This window comes from Megalops cyprinoides, chromosome 5 (assembly GCF_013368585.1).
Source record: "Megalops cyprinoides isolate fMegCyp1 chromosome 5, fMegCyp1.pri, whole genome shotgun sequence".
In the NCBI taxonomy this organism is placed as follows: Eukaryota; Metazoa; Chordata; class Actinopteri; order Elopiformes; family Megalopidae; genus Megalops; species Megalops cyprinoides.
This window is the reverse complement of record NC_050587.1, coordinates 41,349,090-41,365,789: the sequence shown is the minus strand read 5'-3', so window position 1 is coordinate 41,365,789 and position 16,700 is coordinate 41,349,090. Positions and strand designations below refer to the sequence as shown.

The following is a 16,700-nucleotide window of genomic DNA, read 5'->3' as shown; positions in this document are numbered from 1 at the left end:
GGGTACAAGCACGGGAACAGACAGACCACAGAAGAGCGACAGGGAAAACATTTATTGTGTACCCGTTGAAAAACAGTCCATGTTACATTTAAACACTGATAAAACAGGACTAAAGGAAAAAATACATGCTTAAACCCAACCGCTGATATTCAGACAATGAAAATTCACTGGTGTAGCGCTCCACCGGAGTACAGCTGGGGGCCCCAGGGAGATTTTTTTTTTAATTAGGACCAGAACTCAGGGTGGGGCTGAGGCTAATGCATATTCCCAGCCCTGTCATCATCTGGCCAACCGCTACATGCCTGGTGACCACAAAGTCCTTGATAACCCTCACAATGATACAGATTAAAAACGCATCTACAATCTGCTTCAACGTTTTAACAGATGGTGAATACTGAAGTCCAAAAAATGTAGCAGCAAAATATAACATTTTATGAAATCATGACCTGTACCAGATCTTCTGTGGAACTCTCTGACTTTCATGACAATGTTAACATTCATCCGTGTTTTCAGGCCAAGAAAACATTTTTGGACAGTTACACAACATTTTGAAAAAATATACAACAATGACTGTGTTTTAACATTTGTATCTAAGGACAACAAATGCATTCAATTTTATTTCATGAGATTTAAATTTAGAGATTTGAGTAAAAATCTATTGAGATAGCAGACAGGCATTGATTTTCTATGTCACAAATGGTGAAACAGAAAGAGATACGGTCATTATGCACACCACAAAGAGCTGAACTCTACAGACACATCTGTACCAATTTAAGCCTTGCATTTCATAACATTTTGTAAAGCATGTTTCATACATATGCATCAGTTCTAAAATATATAATATATACAATAATATGTTTCATGGCATGCTTGCAACCAGAAAGTACATTCTTAAATACAATGATTACTAGTTTATTAATAAGAAAGGTAAGAAAGAGGAGGTAGAATGAACAGGCTGGACAGCAGGAGACCCTCCCCAGCTTTGCTGTGGGAGAGAGCTGCTTTGCAGCGCTTAGCAGCGGCTCCATGCTTCCGTGCAGGCTGTGAAGCAGGCCAGATACAGCCGCTCTCCAGGCAACATTTCCCACTCTACTGCGGGGAGTATTTACACTCACAAAATGTCCCAGCGGATGCCATTTCCAAAATGCATTAGCTTAGTAAAATGACTCCATCATTTAGGGACACAACCCCTCAGTAACCATGAGGAAATTCAAAAGTCTGAAGAAACAAAACAATCAACAAAACCATTAATACTGTCTGAATGGAAACAGTCATGAAATACACCATCAATGGTAAATTAAACTGTAGGTGTAAATTTCTAGTACCGTATTTTTCAACACAAACTATGTAAAAGCCTCATGTCAAAAATTTGGCCACACAGCACATTATTGCTGAGAGTAAACATCACACACCATTGTACAGTTCAGAATTACCTATTTAAAAATCAAAAATGTCATTTTAAGTACTCCTGAGAACTGTTTTATATATGAAACACAAAGCCAGGCATAATTGGAAACAGACTGTAGGCAGGGGGTTGGTTCAGGTGGTACATTAAGGAATACACAGCAATGAAAGAAACAGAGTATATACTAGAAACACAGTATATTGTAGGACATTTCAGTTAAAATATCAACATGCTGAGTCTTCAAATCTGACACCAGCAGAACCGTGCTTGTTTTTTCTCCCGTTTACATTTTTGAAATAAGGCCAGTTCTTTCTTAGAAGAGCTATCAGTTCGCAGAACCCGGAGCATTGACATATCACAACACAGCTGGCGGAGCTGAAACAGGGAGACATTTTATTTATAGTCTGGTGTGTAGAGACTTAGCTTTATCACGTATCTCATGAGACTTGAGTTTCCTGGGGTTTTAGCGTGTAAAGACCTGGGTTTAGAGCTTAAGGCTCATCTGTCTATCTGTTGATAAAAACATGAAACAGGTCAAACAGGTGAACCATAAGGGATAACTAAAAATAGTATTTTTATTTTTTCTATGACTTTCAAGTAAATTTTTCTTTCATTGTTGAATAGAATTATTACTCATGCTTTATGTGCTTGGCAGATCTGCTCCGTTAGGGTTATGCATGTAGCTTAGATCTGACACATAATCCATGTAAACTGGTATTTTCTGCAGTGATTCAGGCTGATTTCCTTGCTCCAGAGTAAAAGCTGTGGTCACATGGGAAACCTCTAATCATCTGGTTCCAGGACCAGCTGCTACATGGCTGTCCTATGTCCACTCCATCTGATTTCAAAATCATGGTAGAGGTGCTTGCCCTGTAGTAACCCCACAGCACGAGGGTTAGGTAGTTTTGGATATAGCTACAGCGCAGGGCTCTGCACTGCCTTTGTAACTCAGCTCAGATGTGGCAGTATGCATTTCCCCCTCAGAACTCACAGATTTACTCATATGTTCATATACAGTGAAAACGGCCCTCCGCAGACCAGGGAGTTGTCAGGAGCCATTATCTGGGTAATTTCTGAAAAAATGCTTCGCAAATTCATGCCCTCATAACTAGTGGAATGAAGACAGATTTACAGTTATTCTGAGTCTTGTTGACATGGACTAAAAAACTCTAGTTTTAGGACAGCTCACATAGTAACACTTAGTCTAAAATATGTCTTAGACGGCCAATGGCGATGGTGCTAAAATTAGCTTCAGGCCTGTTTCAGCCAATCAGAGTGCGCATAGGCTGGTCCCATGTGTGTAAAAGGATACACTGCTACGTGTGCAGCTTTCATCACGGCAGTGCAGTAATGTGTGTCCAAAGAACACAATGTATCCATTAAAGCGGCTCCGCTCTTCACCCTCCAGAGCCCTGAATTACGTCCTTTCTGTGGGAGAATGACTTCATCTGACACTAATCATGGCATGACATGTGGGAGGAACCATACAACCCCACAAACACGCTGCTCTGGGAGAAACTGTACCATGCACGCTTCTTTCAAGATTCCCATTTCAAAGAAGCCTATATGAGATATGCATGTCAGAAAGCAGCAGAAATATAATTTTATCATAAATAAGCTAATATCAATCCTCATATTATCATATTGCTAAGTGATGAAGTTTCATGTTTTAAGTGAAAGTAAACTGGGCTCCAGACATGATGACTGTGATGCTAACACGCTAACAGCATCGTTTCACAGTTCAGCGGGCTGGGCGTGATCATGCAGTACATCTGGGGCAAAGGTCAGTTTAATGTGACATATAGTGCTGCCGTAACGTACCACCCACCAGTGTCCAGTAAACACCGCTTTTTAAGCTTCCAGACACGTTCTGCACCAAACGTGAGGGTTTCCCTCCCCCCGGGGGAGTCAGGGGGCGATACTGGCCAGCAGGTCAGGGGAGAGGTACCCAGCGGGGATGGGTATGGCAGGCAGGGGGTGAGGCTTGGAGGGGGTGGGGTGAAGGGAGGCGGGGTTGAGGAGAAGGTTTTGCTGCTCATTGACGTCCTGCACCAGAGTGTAGTCTGAGACAAGCTGGGTGTCGGCCGGCAGGGCGGGGCTACGTTGCCCCACTCCCTCCCACGGCGTGACTCCGGCTCCTCCAGGAGAGAGATCCGCACTGATCCGCCTGGCGTCCGTCTCTGTGGTGTAATCTCCTCCGGCTATGCCCCCCACCACCAGCTGGAACTGCTCTTTCTTCCTCCACTCCTCACCTCCCTCCTCCGCCCTGCCCTCCGGGCCTGGGGCCAGCATGACCACGCCCTCGCCTGTCACCTCTCTCACCTGGGTGTAGAAGTCCTTCCCGGCCCAGCTGGACTCGCTGTGCTGTGCGTGGACGGGCGGGGGGGCGGTGGAGGGCGGGGCTGTGTCGACCCTGGGGTGCCCTGGGGCGTCGGGGTCAGGCAGGTCGGCCTCGCAGCAGCTGGCCCTGCCCGAGTCGTCGTCCTTGAGGCCGAGGTCGTACGGGCAGGGCGTGCGCGCCTGGTGGAGCAGGCGCTGTGTGTCCGACTGGCTCCGCCTCTCGCTGAGCTCCTCAAAGTCCAGCTCGATGTGCTCCACCCAGGGGTCATCCGGGGGCGCGCCCGGCCTGTAGGAGTGCTGGCTGCTCAGCATGGAGCTCAGCTGGTCCAGCTTGCCTTTCTGTGGGCGGGGTTACCATGGAAACATACCAGTCACTCTCCCTCTAGAGAATAATGCATGTCTTTTTTTAATACCCTTACAAGATTCAGGGCATCCTATAAAAACACAGGCGATGGACGAAACAAATGGAAACATTACGACTGTCTTACGGAAAAGGCCCTGGCATCAATTACTCCAACAGCTTATTTACACATGCTGACGCCACTTTTGTAAGTAATACTGCTGTACCTTTAACAGCTCGGGGTCGATTCCTTTGATTTTGGGGGCAGGCACAGGGGGCAGGAGAATCACCATCAGCCTGGGAGGGACAGCAGGAGTTACCACAGAGGGTGTGACACGCTGGTGAGCCTGTGACTGTTTGAGTTTAGACCGATGAGAGCCAGAGCATGGAGCTGACCACTCCTTTAGTGTGGAGTTCTGGATTTGAATTCTCCTGCACCGAAGGGACAGGAAGCACGAAGACCACAGAAGTTTCCCTCATTTCTAAATGGGAAAGTGAGCCTTTAGAGAGAGCTTTAAAAATGACTGGGTGCAAATATGGAGCAAATAGTATCCCAGCATCCTTCTAGGTCTTTTACCATTATGGCAGACCATCCCAGTCACTTTATGAAAGCCCAGATCCTATTGGTCAGTGCCTTTCCCTTTAAGAAAGCTCAGATCCAACTGCGTGCTAAGAACCGAACAGTCCTGCTACGTCGTTGCCCTGCCCATCAAGCCAACTGCGTGCCAAGAACCGGACATTATAGGATAGATTTTATAATTACTATGTTGTTAATTACTGCTGTCTATCTAACTCAAATGTCTTAAAGTACATTGTACAACTTTAAGACTCTCTCTAATTCTATCTGCCCAGTGCCGGCCAGAAGCAGATGGGCTTCCCCTCTGAGCTGGGTTCTGCTCAAGGTTTCTTACTATTAATTGGGGAGTTTTTCCTTGCCACCGATGCCTTAGGCTTGCTCTCAGGGGGTCTCTGGCCTGGGTACAATGTAAAGCTGCTTTGTGACAACTTGTGTTGTAAAAAGCGCTACATAAATAAAATTGAATTGAATTGAATAGATCCTATCGGTCAGTGCATTCCCCTTTATGAAAGCCCAGATCTTATTGATCTTATGCCTTCCCCTTTATGAAAGCCCAGATCCTACTGGTCAGTGCTTACTTCTGCTGTTGGGAGAAGATGATCAGCATGAGGAGAATCCCCACCCCAACTGTTCCGAAAATGAGGACCACCATGACAGGAACCCTGGACTCTGAAAGACAAAAGGGTGGAGGCTCTCATTGGAACCCACAACCTGCCTGAAATGGCTCACGTTCAGAGGGAGCTGGTGAACCATCACTACAGCTCCATCCTTCACTGGAGTGAAAGCCATTGGCTGAAGCAGACAGATCTCTGTGATGCTGTCAGCAGGACACTGCTGTCAGGAGCTGCTCAATTCAGTCCCCCAATCTCACACACACACACACACAGTAACACACACACACACACATACACACACACACACACACACTAACACACACACACACACACTCACACACTCACACACACTAACACACACACTCACACACACTAACACACACACTCACACACACACACACACACTAACACACACACACACACATACACACACACACACACACACACACTAACACACACACACACACTCACACACACACACACACTAACACACACACTCACACACGCCCCGCCGCTCTGTCTCACCTTTAGAGGGGACGTGTGGAATGGCGATGAGGGTAACATTGCTGAATTCGCCGAAGTTGTCGAAGGCGGACATCCTGCAGCGGACTCGTACCTCGTACTCGCTGTCCGTGCGCAGCCCGTACAGAGAGCGCCGGGAGCTCTGCTGCGGGTCCAGCTGCAACACAGCCGCCGTCAGCAGCGCTCTCAACCACACCGCCAGGGAGATTCAACGGGTGCAAAAACAGTGACTTTCTCCACAATGGATAGGCTAAGTGTGATGTGATGTAGCACGGCTGCCAAATAATGATCCTCTGGTGTATGGAAGCACCCCTTCGGTGGACTCCATACCATGATGACATCACCTCTGTGATGACATCACCTCCATCTCTTTGGCAGGCTACAGCACACTGACACACTGGTTTACAGGTTTCCATGTCAAAAGCGTCATATGGATACAGAATTATTCGCACTGCACTGTTAGTACTGAATCTTTAGTGCAGTCTTACTAGTACTGAGCTCTTAGTATCACTCTGTTTATTACTAAACACGCGGGTCTCCAGAACTCACCACCTGCCAGCGGGGGGCGCTGCGCTGCCGAAACTGCACCTCGTACAGCAGGCTCATCCAGCCCCTCTTTACGTCAGCGGAGGGTGGCGGCTCCCAGCGCAGCATGACGTCGAAGTGCAGTCCTGAGTGGCTGGCGTTCAGCAGGGTCCAGTTCAGCCCCACGGGGGGGTCGGGGTGCACTGCAATGGCACACAGTCACCCCCACTCTGCAGAGCACCCTCCCCCTGGCCTCTGCTTCAGAAGGGCCTAAATACTGTGACCCAGCAGCAGTGTGCCATACTGGTAAGCAGCAGGGCACATGACCGAAAGGTTGCAGGTTCGATTCCCCACCGGGGCACTGCTGCTGTGCCCTTAGGTAGGGTACCTAACCCAGAATTGCCTCAGTAAATAAGAACATAAGAACATATGATGACGAAAACAGGCCATTCGGCCCAACTAAGCTCTCCATTTCTTAATTAAAGAGTATCCAAAACTGCATCAAGTCTAGCCTTGAACACAGCAAGGGGCTCTGCCTCAACTACATGACCTGGCAACCTATTCCATGTATTGATAACTCTTTGTGTAAAATAATATTTCCTTACATCAGTGCGGAACTTACTCTTAACTAGTTTCCATTTATGTCCCCTTGTTTTACAGACTGAACTCACCCTAAAGAATCTATTATAGTTAACCTTATTGATTCCTTTTATAAATTTAAATACCTCAATTAAATCACCCCTAAGCCTCCTCTCGCTTAGTCTTAATAGGTTAAGTAACTTCAGTCTTTCCTCGTAGCTTTTATATTTCATGCCAGGAACTAATTTAGTTGCCCTTCTTCGAACCTTTTCTAGAGCTTCGATATCTTTTCTATAGTGTGGTACCCAGAACTGCACACAGTATTCCAGGTGCGGTCTGACTAAGGCATTATTTCAATATAACCTCTTTAGATTTATACTCAATACTTTTGGCTATATATCCCAGCATCCTGTTGGCCTTTTTTACTGCTACAGCACACTGCCCAGTGTAGAGCTGTATAAATGGTTAACATGTAAAACTGTAACTGATGTAGGTGGCTCTGGATAAACGCATCTGCTGAATGGCTGTGATGTAATGCGACCTCAAACTGAATGGCTAAGGGGGGTGAGTGAATGGCTGAAGGAGGTGAGTGAATGGCTGAAGGGGTGAGTGAATGGATGAAGGGGGTGAGTGAATGGCTGAGGGGGTGAGTGAATGGCTGAAGGGGGTGAGTGAATGGCTGAAGGGGTGAGTGAATGGCTGAAGGGGTGAGTGAATGGCTGAAGGGGTGAGTGAATGGCTGAGGGGGTGAGTGAATGGCTGAGGGGGGTGAGTGAATGGCTGAGGGGGGTGATTGAATGGCTGAGGGGGTGAGTGAATGGCTGAAGGGGTGAGTGAATGGCTGATGGGGTGAGTGAATGGGTGAGGGGGTGAGTGAATGGATGAAGGGGGTGAGTGAATGGTTGAAGGGGTGAGTGAATGGCTGAGGGGGGTGATTGAATGGCTGAGGGGGGTGGGGTGGGGTGGGGGCTCACCGATATCCTCCACACTGAAGCAGCGGCTGTCGTAAGTCAGCTCCTTGTCCCGGGACAGCAGCCACAGGCAGTAGGGTCGCCATATGGACGTGTGGCTCCTGTCGAAGAAGCACTCGAACGGAACGGTGGGGCTGTAGTGCGGGCACTCCTCACGCTCCCTGGGAGAGCTGCAGCGGCACAGCGACACTGACCTCAGAACAGCGGCACACTGACCTCAGAACAGCAACACTGACCTCAGAACAGCGACACACTGACAACAGAACAGCAACACTGACCTCAGAACAGCGGCACACTGACCTCAGAACAGCAACACTGACCTCAGAACAGCGACACACTGACAACAGAATAGCAACACTGACCTCAGAACAGAAACACACTGACCTCAGAACAGCGACACACTTACCTCAGAACAGCAACACTGACCTCAGAACAGCTAAACACTGACCTCAGAACAGCGGCACACTGACCTCAGAACAGAAACACACTGACCTCAGAACAGCTAAACACTGACCTCAGAACAGCGGCACACTGACCTCAGAACAGAAACACACTGACCTCAGAACAGATACACACTGACCTCAGAATGGGGACAGTGTGCAGAACAGTGACTTCTGTGTGCAGGACAGTGGGGTGTGTGTGCGGGACAGTGGGGTGTGTGTGCAGGACAGTGGGGTCTGTGTGCGGGACAGTGGGGTGTGTGTGCAGGACAGTGGGGTGTGTGTGCGGGACAGTGGACTGTGTGTGCGGGACAGTGGGGTGTGTGTGCGGGACAGTGGGCTCTGTGTGCGGGACAGTGGGGTGTGTGTGCGGGACAGTGGGGTGTGTGTGCGGGACAGTGGGGTGTGTGTGCGGGACAGTGGGGTCTGTGTGCGGGACAGTGGGGTGTGTGTGCGGGACAGTGGGGTCTGTGTGCGGGACAGTGGGGTGTGTGTGCGGGACAGTGGACTGTGTGTGCGGGACAGTGGGGTGTGTGTGCGGGACAGTGGACTGTGTGTGCGGGACAGTGGGGTGTGTGTGCGGGACAGTGGGGTGTGTGTGCGGGACAGTGGGCTCTGTGTGCGGGACAGTGGGGTGTGTGTGCGGGACAGTGGACTGTGTGTGCGGGACAGTGGGGTGTGTGTGCGGGACAGTGGGCTCTGTGTGCGGGACAGTGGGGTGTGTGTGCGGGACAGTGGGGTGTGTGTGCGGGACAGTGGACTGTGTGTGCGGGACAGTGGGGTGTGTGTGCGGGACAGTGGGCTCTGTGTGCGGGACAGTGGGGTGTGTGTGCGGGACAGTGGGGTGTGTGTGCGGGACAGTGGATTCGGTGGCACTCGCCTCTCTCTCTGGTAGAACACTCTGAGCGCTGCCGGCTCGGTCAAGTTGCGGAAGCTTCCGGTACTCCACCAGCAGCGGAAGGTCTCCAGGTCCCGGGACAGGCAGCCGGTGAAGTGCGGACCCTGCCGGGGGGCTGAGAGAGGGCGGAGTCAGGGCTGAGAGAGGGCGGAGTCAGGTACAGACCGCACAGTACGCCCCCTGTTGGAGGAGCAGGGCCATTCATCCCTCTGACAGTCATCCAGTACAGTGGTATGATACAGACCTACACCCCACACTGCTATATCAGCGCATGTGTGCTACACAGTGCTGTATTCCCTCTGGCAAAGGCTACAGCCGCCAGGCTGTCTGCAAACTAGCAGCCCCATGTGTGTGTGTGCGCGCGTGCTTGTGTGTGTGTGTATGTGTGTGTGTATCTATCTGTGTGTGTGTGTGTGTATGTGTGCACGTATGTATCTCTGTGTGTGTGTATGTGTGCGCGTATGTATCTGTGTGTGTGTGTGTATGTGTGCGCATATGTATCTGTGTTTGTGTGTGTGTGTGTTTGTGTATGTGTCCCTGCTTCCTGGAAGTGGTGCTGGGAGGTGAAGGTTGTTAAATGTGAGAGTGTTTGAGTTCCTGTGCTGAATCCATCTGTCCCGACACACACTCACTGAGAGTGACCAGCGTCACACACCATACCGCTGTGCGTCACACCCCCCTCATACACACATCACCGCACCTCTGCTCAGTTAAAGGTTAAAGGTCATGACCCCACTTTTGACCCGCACTCAGCAGAGCAGGTCAAAAATAACCTCGCTACCAGGTGCTGTTGTGCCTGGAACCCAGCTTCTCAGAACATGAGGATCTGATTATAAAAGTAACATAAATCAGGATATATGTTTATCTCCCACATTCTCTCCCACTCTCCCTCTCCCTCCCTGTCTCTATGTCTCTCTCTCTCTCTTTCTCTCTCCCTATCTCTCTCCTCTATCCCATTCTCCCTTTCTCCCTCTCTATCTCTTTCCCTCCCTCTCTCTCTCCCCCCCTCTCTCCCTCTCCCCCCCCCCCCCCCCCCCCCCCCCCCCCCTCTCTCCCTCACTCCCCCCCTCTCTGTCTCTCCATCCACTCCCTCTTTTCCCTCGTCTCTCTGACTCGGGTGTGAGGCAAACACATTGCTGCCATCTTTGAATGTATTTTACACCGCAGTCACTATGATTACTTTACTGCTGAATCGTGTTGCTGGGGGGGACCTTCAGGTTTCTATAGGCTTCACCTGCAGAGTGCCACACTGTAAGCACAGAGCTATGCTCAGGATGCATCTGACGCTTAGGAGAACAAACCTGGCCGTCCTGCGATCCTAAAATCACACCAACGCACACAGCAGAGTCAAGGCCGCAGGGACGTGGCTGCTGATTAAACATTCCCATGCCTGTCAGAGTGCAGCTGGACTTTGCTTTGTGTGCGCTACCAAACAACCTTGACGAGTTTGAAAAAAGAAGGACGAGAGAACGTTCTGTTTGTCTTGTGAATGAGTGGGGAGGGGGTATCTGAGGTGACGGGGGTGTCAGAGAGACACGTTTGAAAAGGTGTTCTCTGTTCACTGTTTCTGTTCTTGTTCTGCTTATTGTATTATAGAAAGAAATAAATCACTCTGCTCTCTCCATCTCTCACTCTCTCTGTTGGAAGTTGATTTATTTCAGAGATTTCACAGTCCTGTTTTCTGTGAGTTATGAAGAGGCTGGTAATTTCAGAGCTTTATCGAGGCTACTCTTCCTTCACATAATGAGGATTAACATGAGCCGCTGGGTTCACTGGTTTGCTGCTCCAGAATCACAATGTGCTCTATTACCAACCAGGTGCAGCTTTACATAAAATCCACCGCTGAAGCACATCAGAGAAGGTACCTGACTCAAAGATACAGCAGCAGGGCCTCACCCAAGACTCAGACCCGAGGGGTCAGAGCCGACATGGGGTCATTCAACACACCCTCCCACCCCGCGAGACAGCAGGAACTGAGCTGTACACTGCAACGCACAGGAGTAAAGAGGATCACACAAGCTAGCCTGGTGTTAGCGCCGTCAGGGCTAGCCCGGTGTTAGCGCCGTCAGGGCTAGCCCGGTGTTAGGGCCGTCAGGGCTAGCCCGGTGTTAGGGCCGTCAGAGCTAGCCCGGTGTTAGCGCCGTCAGGGCTAGCCCGGTGTTAGCGCCGTCAGGGCTAGCCCGGTGTTAGGGCCGTCAGAGCTAGCCCGGTGTTAGGGCCGTCAGAGCTAGCCTGGAGTTAGCGCCGTCAGAGCTAGCCCGGTGTTAGGGCCGTCAGAGCTAGCCTGGAGTTAGCGCCGTCAGAGCTAGCCCGGTGTTAGGGCCGTCAGAGCTAGCCTGGAGTTAGCGCCGTCCGAGCTAGCCTGGGGTTAGCGCCGTCCGAGTTAGCCTGGAGTTAGCGCCGTCAGAGCTAGCCTGGAGTTAGCGCCGTCAGAGCTAGCCCGGTGTTAGGGCCGTCAGAGCTAGCCTGGGGTTAGCGCCGTCCGAGTTAGCCTGGAGTTAGCGCCGTCAGAGCTAGCCTGGAGTTAGCGCCGTCAGAGCTAGCCCGGTGTTAGGGCCGTCAGAGCTAGCCTGGGGTTAGCGCCGTCCGAGTTAGCCTGGAGTTAGCGCCGTCAGAGCTAGCCCGGTGTTAGGGCCGTCAGAGCTAGCCCGGTGTTAGGGCCGTCAGAGCTAGCCTGGGGTTAGCGCCGCCCGAGTTAGCCTGGAGTTAGGGCCGTCAGAGCTAGCCTGGAGTTAGCGCCGTCAGAGCACACACTCAGCTATATATCCAGACCCACATACTCACACATAATTTGAACTTAATGAGTGAATAAGTGTTCGGGCTGCTGTTGGCAGGTGCCGGGGTAGCGGGGGTTAATCCTATTACGTTACATGACATTACATTACTTCATCTAGCAGATGAAGACTTCCAAATAAGTGCATCACTAGTGTTACAACAGGTCTGCAAGATACAAAGCTAAGTGCTAGGCTAGTGTAGAGTACCTTTTTTAAGTTTATAAGTTAATAATCTTGGAAGGAAGCTCATTCAACCCTGTTTCCCACAGTCTGGACGCTGCATGCATCCTCCACGCCCCTCAGACAGCTACTCTCACACTACAGGTAACTGTACCTGGACTGCGCTAGCAATGGCTATTTAACACCTAACAGAAACTATTTGAAAAGCCAGAATATTCTGTTGAATATTCTATGTAACTATGACAACAACAGCAATATCTGGTATTTGGCACAGATAGTTATTAATATCTGTTAACATATTTAATAAAATCTTATTCATAAATGCATTAATCTTTAAACACAAGTTGCAGAAGCATGGAGTGCTTTCAAAGCTGCCGTGTGGAGAGATGGTTCTGAATAATGTGGATCTACTGTGGACCGTCAGAGGGGTGTGTTGAGCTGCCTTGTGATGTCTTACAGGGTGATGTTGAATTAACTTGTGAGCTCATAACCAGCGAGATGACTTACCTTGAGTTAAATTGTGATGCCATGTGAGGCATGACAAGTTACCATGTGATGTCATAGGGGACATGTTAAGTTACTGTGTGATGTCATAAGGGGGTTGTGCTGAGGTACCTTGTGATGTCACAGAAGGGGGCAGTGAGCCCAGCGATCCAACTCCCATCAGCAGAGGGATGACGAGGAGGGTGGCAGCCATGGCAACGCAAGCCCCTGTGGAGAGGGGGATTAGAGAACGGTGAACATGGACACCGCAGCGCCCCCTCTCGGCCATCACGTGCCACTGCACTGCTCTGCTTTTCACTCGCCCCAGCCGCTCCCTTTCAGTGAGGGCACTTGCCTGTCCTGTTCGGTTTTGGCATTTCACGATCCCTTTCGTTCGGCATGAGCGTTCGCACAGACCGATTTTTACCAATATTGCAAGGGTTCACTTCCAATGTAGTGACACCAAAAACACTCCAACGTGCTTTCCAGCGGCTACTGCTTCTGCGTTTCCATGGTTTTGTGTCATTTTTTGAAGTCGCCCTTGTTTCATCAAGAGGTACAGCGCTGGAGTGATGCCAACAGAGTGTCCCAGTACTGTCCCAAAAAACACCCTTCCCCTCCTCCCCCAGCACACACTCCTCTGGTGAGAGGTCACATGGAGTATGGACTCACTCACTGCCTCACTCTCCCTGCCTCACACTCACTGCCTCACTCTCACTGCCTCACACTCACTGCCTCACTCTCCCTGCCTCACTCTCACTGCCAAACTGTCATAAACAAGCCCATTTCCTGCTCTGGGATGAAGGTCATCTGGACAGTCAGAGCACAGGAACCAACCTCTCACCCCCTCCCTCTTCTGTCTTTCACTCTAATCTCTCTTTCCCTCTGTCTCCCTCTCTGAGCTGTCTCTGTCTTTCTCTCCTATCTCTCTCTCTCTCTCTCTCTCTCTCTGTCTCTGATCTCTCTCTCAAAATCTGATTTTTTAATTCATATGTTATCTGGCACTATAGAGTACCGAGGTGGGTACGTCATCACTGGTTCTTCGCTGGTGTCGGAAGTAAATTCCCTATCCCGTATACACTATCCATCTTTACTCAAGTTCGGATTCATTTCAGGAGCTGGCAATTTCCTGAATTAACCTGTTTGGTGTGAGGATATATTTGGACTCATCAAATGTTCGCTATTTTCCGAAAACGTTAAGATTTAAGACTTGTAGTTCGTTTTGTAGTCCACTTTTCGAACGACATATCCGATAGAGCAATGCGGGGGGAATGTCTTGGCATATCAGATACCACCATCTCATCCGGGCATTCTGGGATCTTTGGTTTAGAAAACCGTTGGCTCTGAACCCAGCTACCGTTTGCTAGTGGAACTGTCACAATAGTAAAGACGACGACAGTTGGTAGTTAACTAGCTAACAAAATCGTAATCGTTATAAAATGGCTCAGTGCTTTGTCCCGGGCTGCAGCCACCGTACATATGTGAACGACTGCATATTTTTCAGGTTTCCAAAATGCCCCAGGGCATAGTTTTACATTATGGAACGACATGCAGAAATATATCAGTACTGAATGAGACAGGCAAATAGAGTAACACTATAACATTAACCACTGACCAATGCAGTAACCGCAGACAGTAATGTAAACTGTTGCTACAGCTCCCTGTATAATCCTGTGATTTCCTCTTGCTTTGCACCTGGTTACTCTTTACGCGTCTTTGCAGGACAGTGAGCAATACTGGCAACCAGCCTTTCCTTCCCTCACTAAAGAAGTGAAGTGCTACTCTTCCACTACACTTTTACACATTTACACATTTACACTAGGAAGATACGATTAGCAATCGCACCTTAGTTTTCATAAATGCACTCACAAATCAAACATGTTATGTTTTTTTTAAGCATTGAAACACTGGCCTTCATTTGATTTCTCCATGATAATGTGAATAATCTGTAATTTTTCCATCACTGAATGTCTGAAGTGAAAGCGTGTCACTCAGTCCCAGCACATGTTACTGGGTTACCGATCAGTTTACACTAAACCGTCATATTTAAGAGTCTGATGGATTTCAGAGATAAATACTGAAATCCTCAAAACCTAGTTTGCGCTGCTGAAGGCGAGACCACCATCTGAGTGAGAAGTGCAATGAGGCAGATTGTGAAACTCTCCCACTCAGACAAATGGGCTACACTGCATGGTGTACAAACAGCATGTAATCCAACTCCGCGGAGCGCCATTCCACGATGTTCCACTGTACAGCATAACGGCCGCGAAAACCAATGTAATTAAACAATCAGCTAACCCTTGTGGGAACTAAAAATAAGATAGCTCCGTTACAGTTCATTAATAAATAATTCATTCGGCCATTTATATATTCCCGAACGGCGGAGTGAGCGCTGGGAATAACGGGCTTTTTAACAACTATGCTGTAGGCTTATACGTGAAGGTTTCGAGACAGTAGGCTACAGTCTGTGCTTATAGAATTTCAAATGTGACAGGAATATTCAAAAAGCAAATCAACATCATCTTTGTGCAGCTGAGCCATTTTTAAAAGTTTTTGATGAGGATATGTTTCTGGAACTTACATCCCGGGCAGTCAGAGGAAGTTCGGAGAAGAACAGCTGGTCCCATGCAGACCCGGAGTCTGACCTTCGTGATAGGCTATATTCATACACCCAATACTGGATAAAATTCTAATTCCGTTTCGGCGCTTTTTGCAAGACTGTATTTGTGTCTATTAATCAACAGATATTTTGACATTATTGTATATCATTTTATAATAAACCCATATAAAACATCACCATCAAACTATATCTAACATCAAATACAGTTTAACATATTCACCTTACGGTAGATACACATCAACACACTTGTTCGCACAACTTACTGTCTGCAGTAACATTTCTTTTTTTTTTTTTTTTTACCAAACCCACGGGAAAATGTAATAAATACATCAATAAGTAAATCAATCGGAAGTCCACGTGATATTTCTCCTGGAGATAAACAAGTAGCACGATTTCCACACCGCGCCTGGCGGAGACGCGCTCACACGTGCGCGAAAACGCCAAATCCTGCGGCTATTCCTCCAATGATAATAAAAATATGTCAGACTATCATATATAGCAAGGGGTATATATCGGTTATTAAGCCAGCTGTCATGTGAAATTTGGAGAGAGCGAACAGTCGTTTTTTCCCCCAGCTCTTTAAAGTACCAAACCATCAAATCAACAATAAAATTGGCGACGGCGACCACGAACACGACCAAAGGTCCCTAAAACAATAAAGTATCATTTTTTAAAACAGGCAGCTAGGGTCTTCGTTATCCAACATTACACACTTACCGTATCCCGAAACTGTCAAACTCCGAAAGTGACAAGTTGACGCGCGTTGTCCGTGGCTCTGCAGATAACACCAATGCAGATTTAGCACTATACCGCAAATAGCACACGTTTTAGGCCGGTGTACACGGCAAAGACCCCAACTTTCACCTCAGAACAAATCTTCACAAAAGATGTTTCATTTATGCAAAAGAAGCTCTGTGTTTTTCTTTATTCACACGCACATCAAAGCTAACGGTCTCCGAGCGACTGCTGGAGACTTGTTTTTGCTGCTGTAATTAAGGGCTGGTCCGTCGCCGCTTGTGTTCCTCTACACTTCCACACACTTCGAATCCCACCGCCCTCTGCTGGCAAGCATTCTACAAACTTCAGGAAATTTCAGATGGGATCTCGCAGTTCACTGTCCCGTCATGGAATGAGGAGCTGAAGTTTTAAATCATTCAGCACAGCTGGAAGAACCGAAAACATATTCCTTCAATCTTCAATATATACAATATTTCCATAATTTTCATACTTATCATAATACAATTATACTATTGTAATTACACGATAGAGAAGCAATGTTGAATGGTCTCGACTATATCTGGGTCTGTTAAACCAGTATGTTGTCTCAGTCAATGAGAAAAAAAATATTAAAACGATGGCCTTGAGAGAGAAAAAAACACGACCAGAACGAGTCAGTTAGACAGAGTGTCTCGTCTCCCTGGCATAGTTCAGC

At 48.4% G+C, this 16,700-nt stretch overlaps 1 protein-coding gene across 2 annotated transcripts; it reads right to left on the bottom strand.

Moving 5' to 3' along the window:
- Positions 1 to 49: 49 nt before the first annotated feature.
- Positions 50 to 16,324, bottom strand: LOC118777397 (growth hormone receptor-like). Of its 2 annotated transcripts, none has more exons than XM_036528236.1 (9): positions 15,986 to 16,324; positions 12,781 to 12,876; positions 9,194 to 9,326; positions 7,877 to 8,043; positions 6,348 to 6,526; positions 5,802 to 5,955; positions 5,241 to 5,331; positions 4,313 to 4,382; positions 50 to 4,084 (listed from the first exon to the last, which is right to left on the bottom strand). In XM_036528236.1, the coding sequence occupies exons 2-9, from the start codon at positions 12,860 to 12,862 to the stop codon at positions 3,314 to 3,316; spliced, it is 1,647 nt and encodes a 548-aa protein (XP_036384129.1). In that variant the 5' UTR covers positions 12,863 to 12,876; positions 15,986 to 16,324; the 3' UTR covers positions 50 to 3,313. The 2 variants fall into 2 exon arrangements, with proteins under 2 accessions (XP_036384129.1, XP_036384128.1); XM_036528235.1 differs by lacking the exon at positions 15,986 to 16,324 and adding an exon at positions 15,230 to 15,533.
- Positions 16,325 to 16,700: the final 376 nt, after the last annotated feature.

Coding starts and splice junctions, on each gene's coding strand:
- LOC118777397 (XM_036528235.1), bottom strand. CDS start 15,275: ATGGGACCAGCTGTTCTTCTCCGAACTTCCTCTGACTGCCCGGGAT. Junction 6,527..7,876: donor CTTCAGTGTGGAGGATATCG/GTGAGCCCCCAC, acceptor GTGCCATTGCAG/TGCACCCCGACCCCCCCGTG. Junction 4,383..5,240: donor ATCTTCTCCCAACAGCAGAA/GTAAGCACTGAC, acceptor TGTCCCTCCCAG/GCTGATGGTGATTCTCCTGC.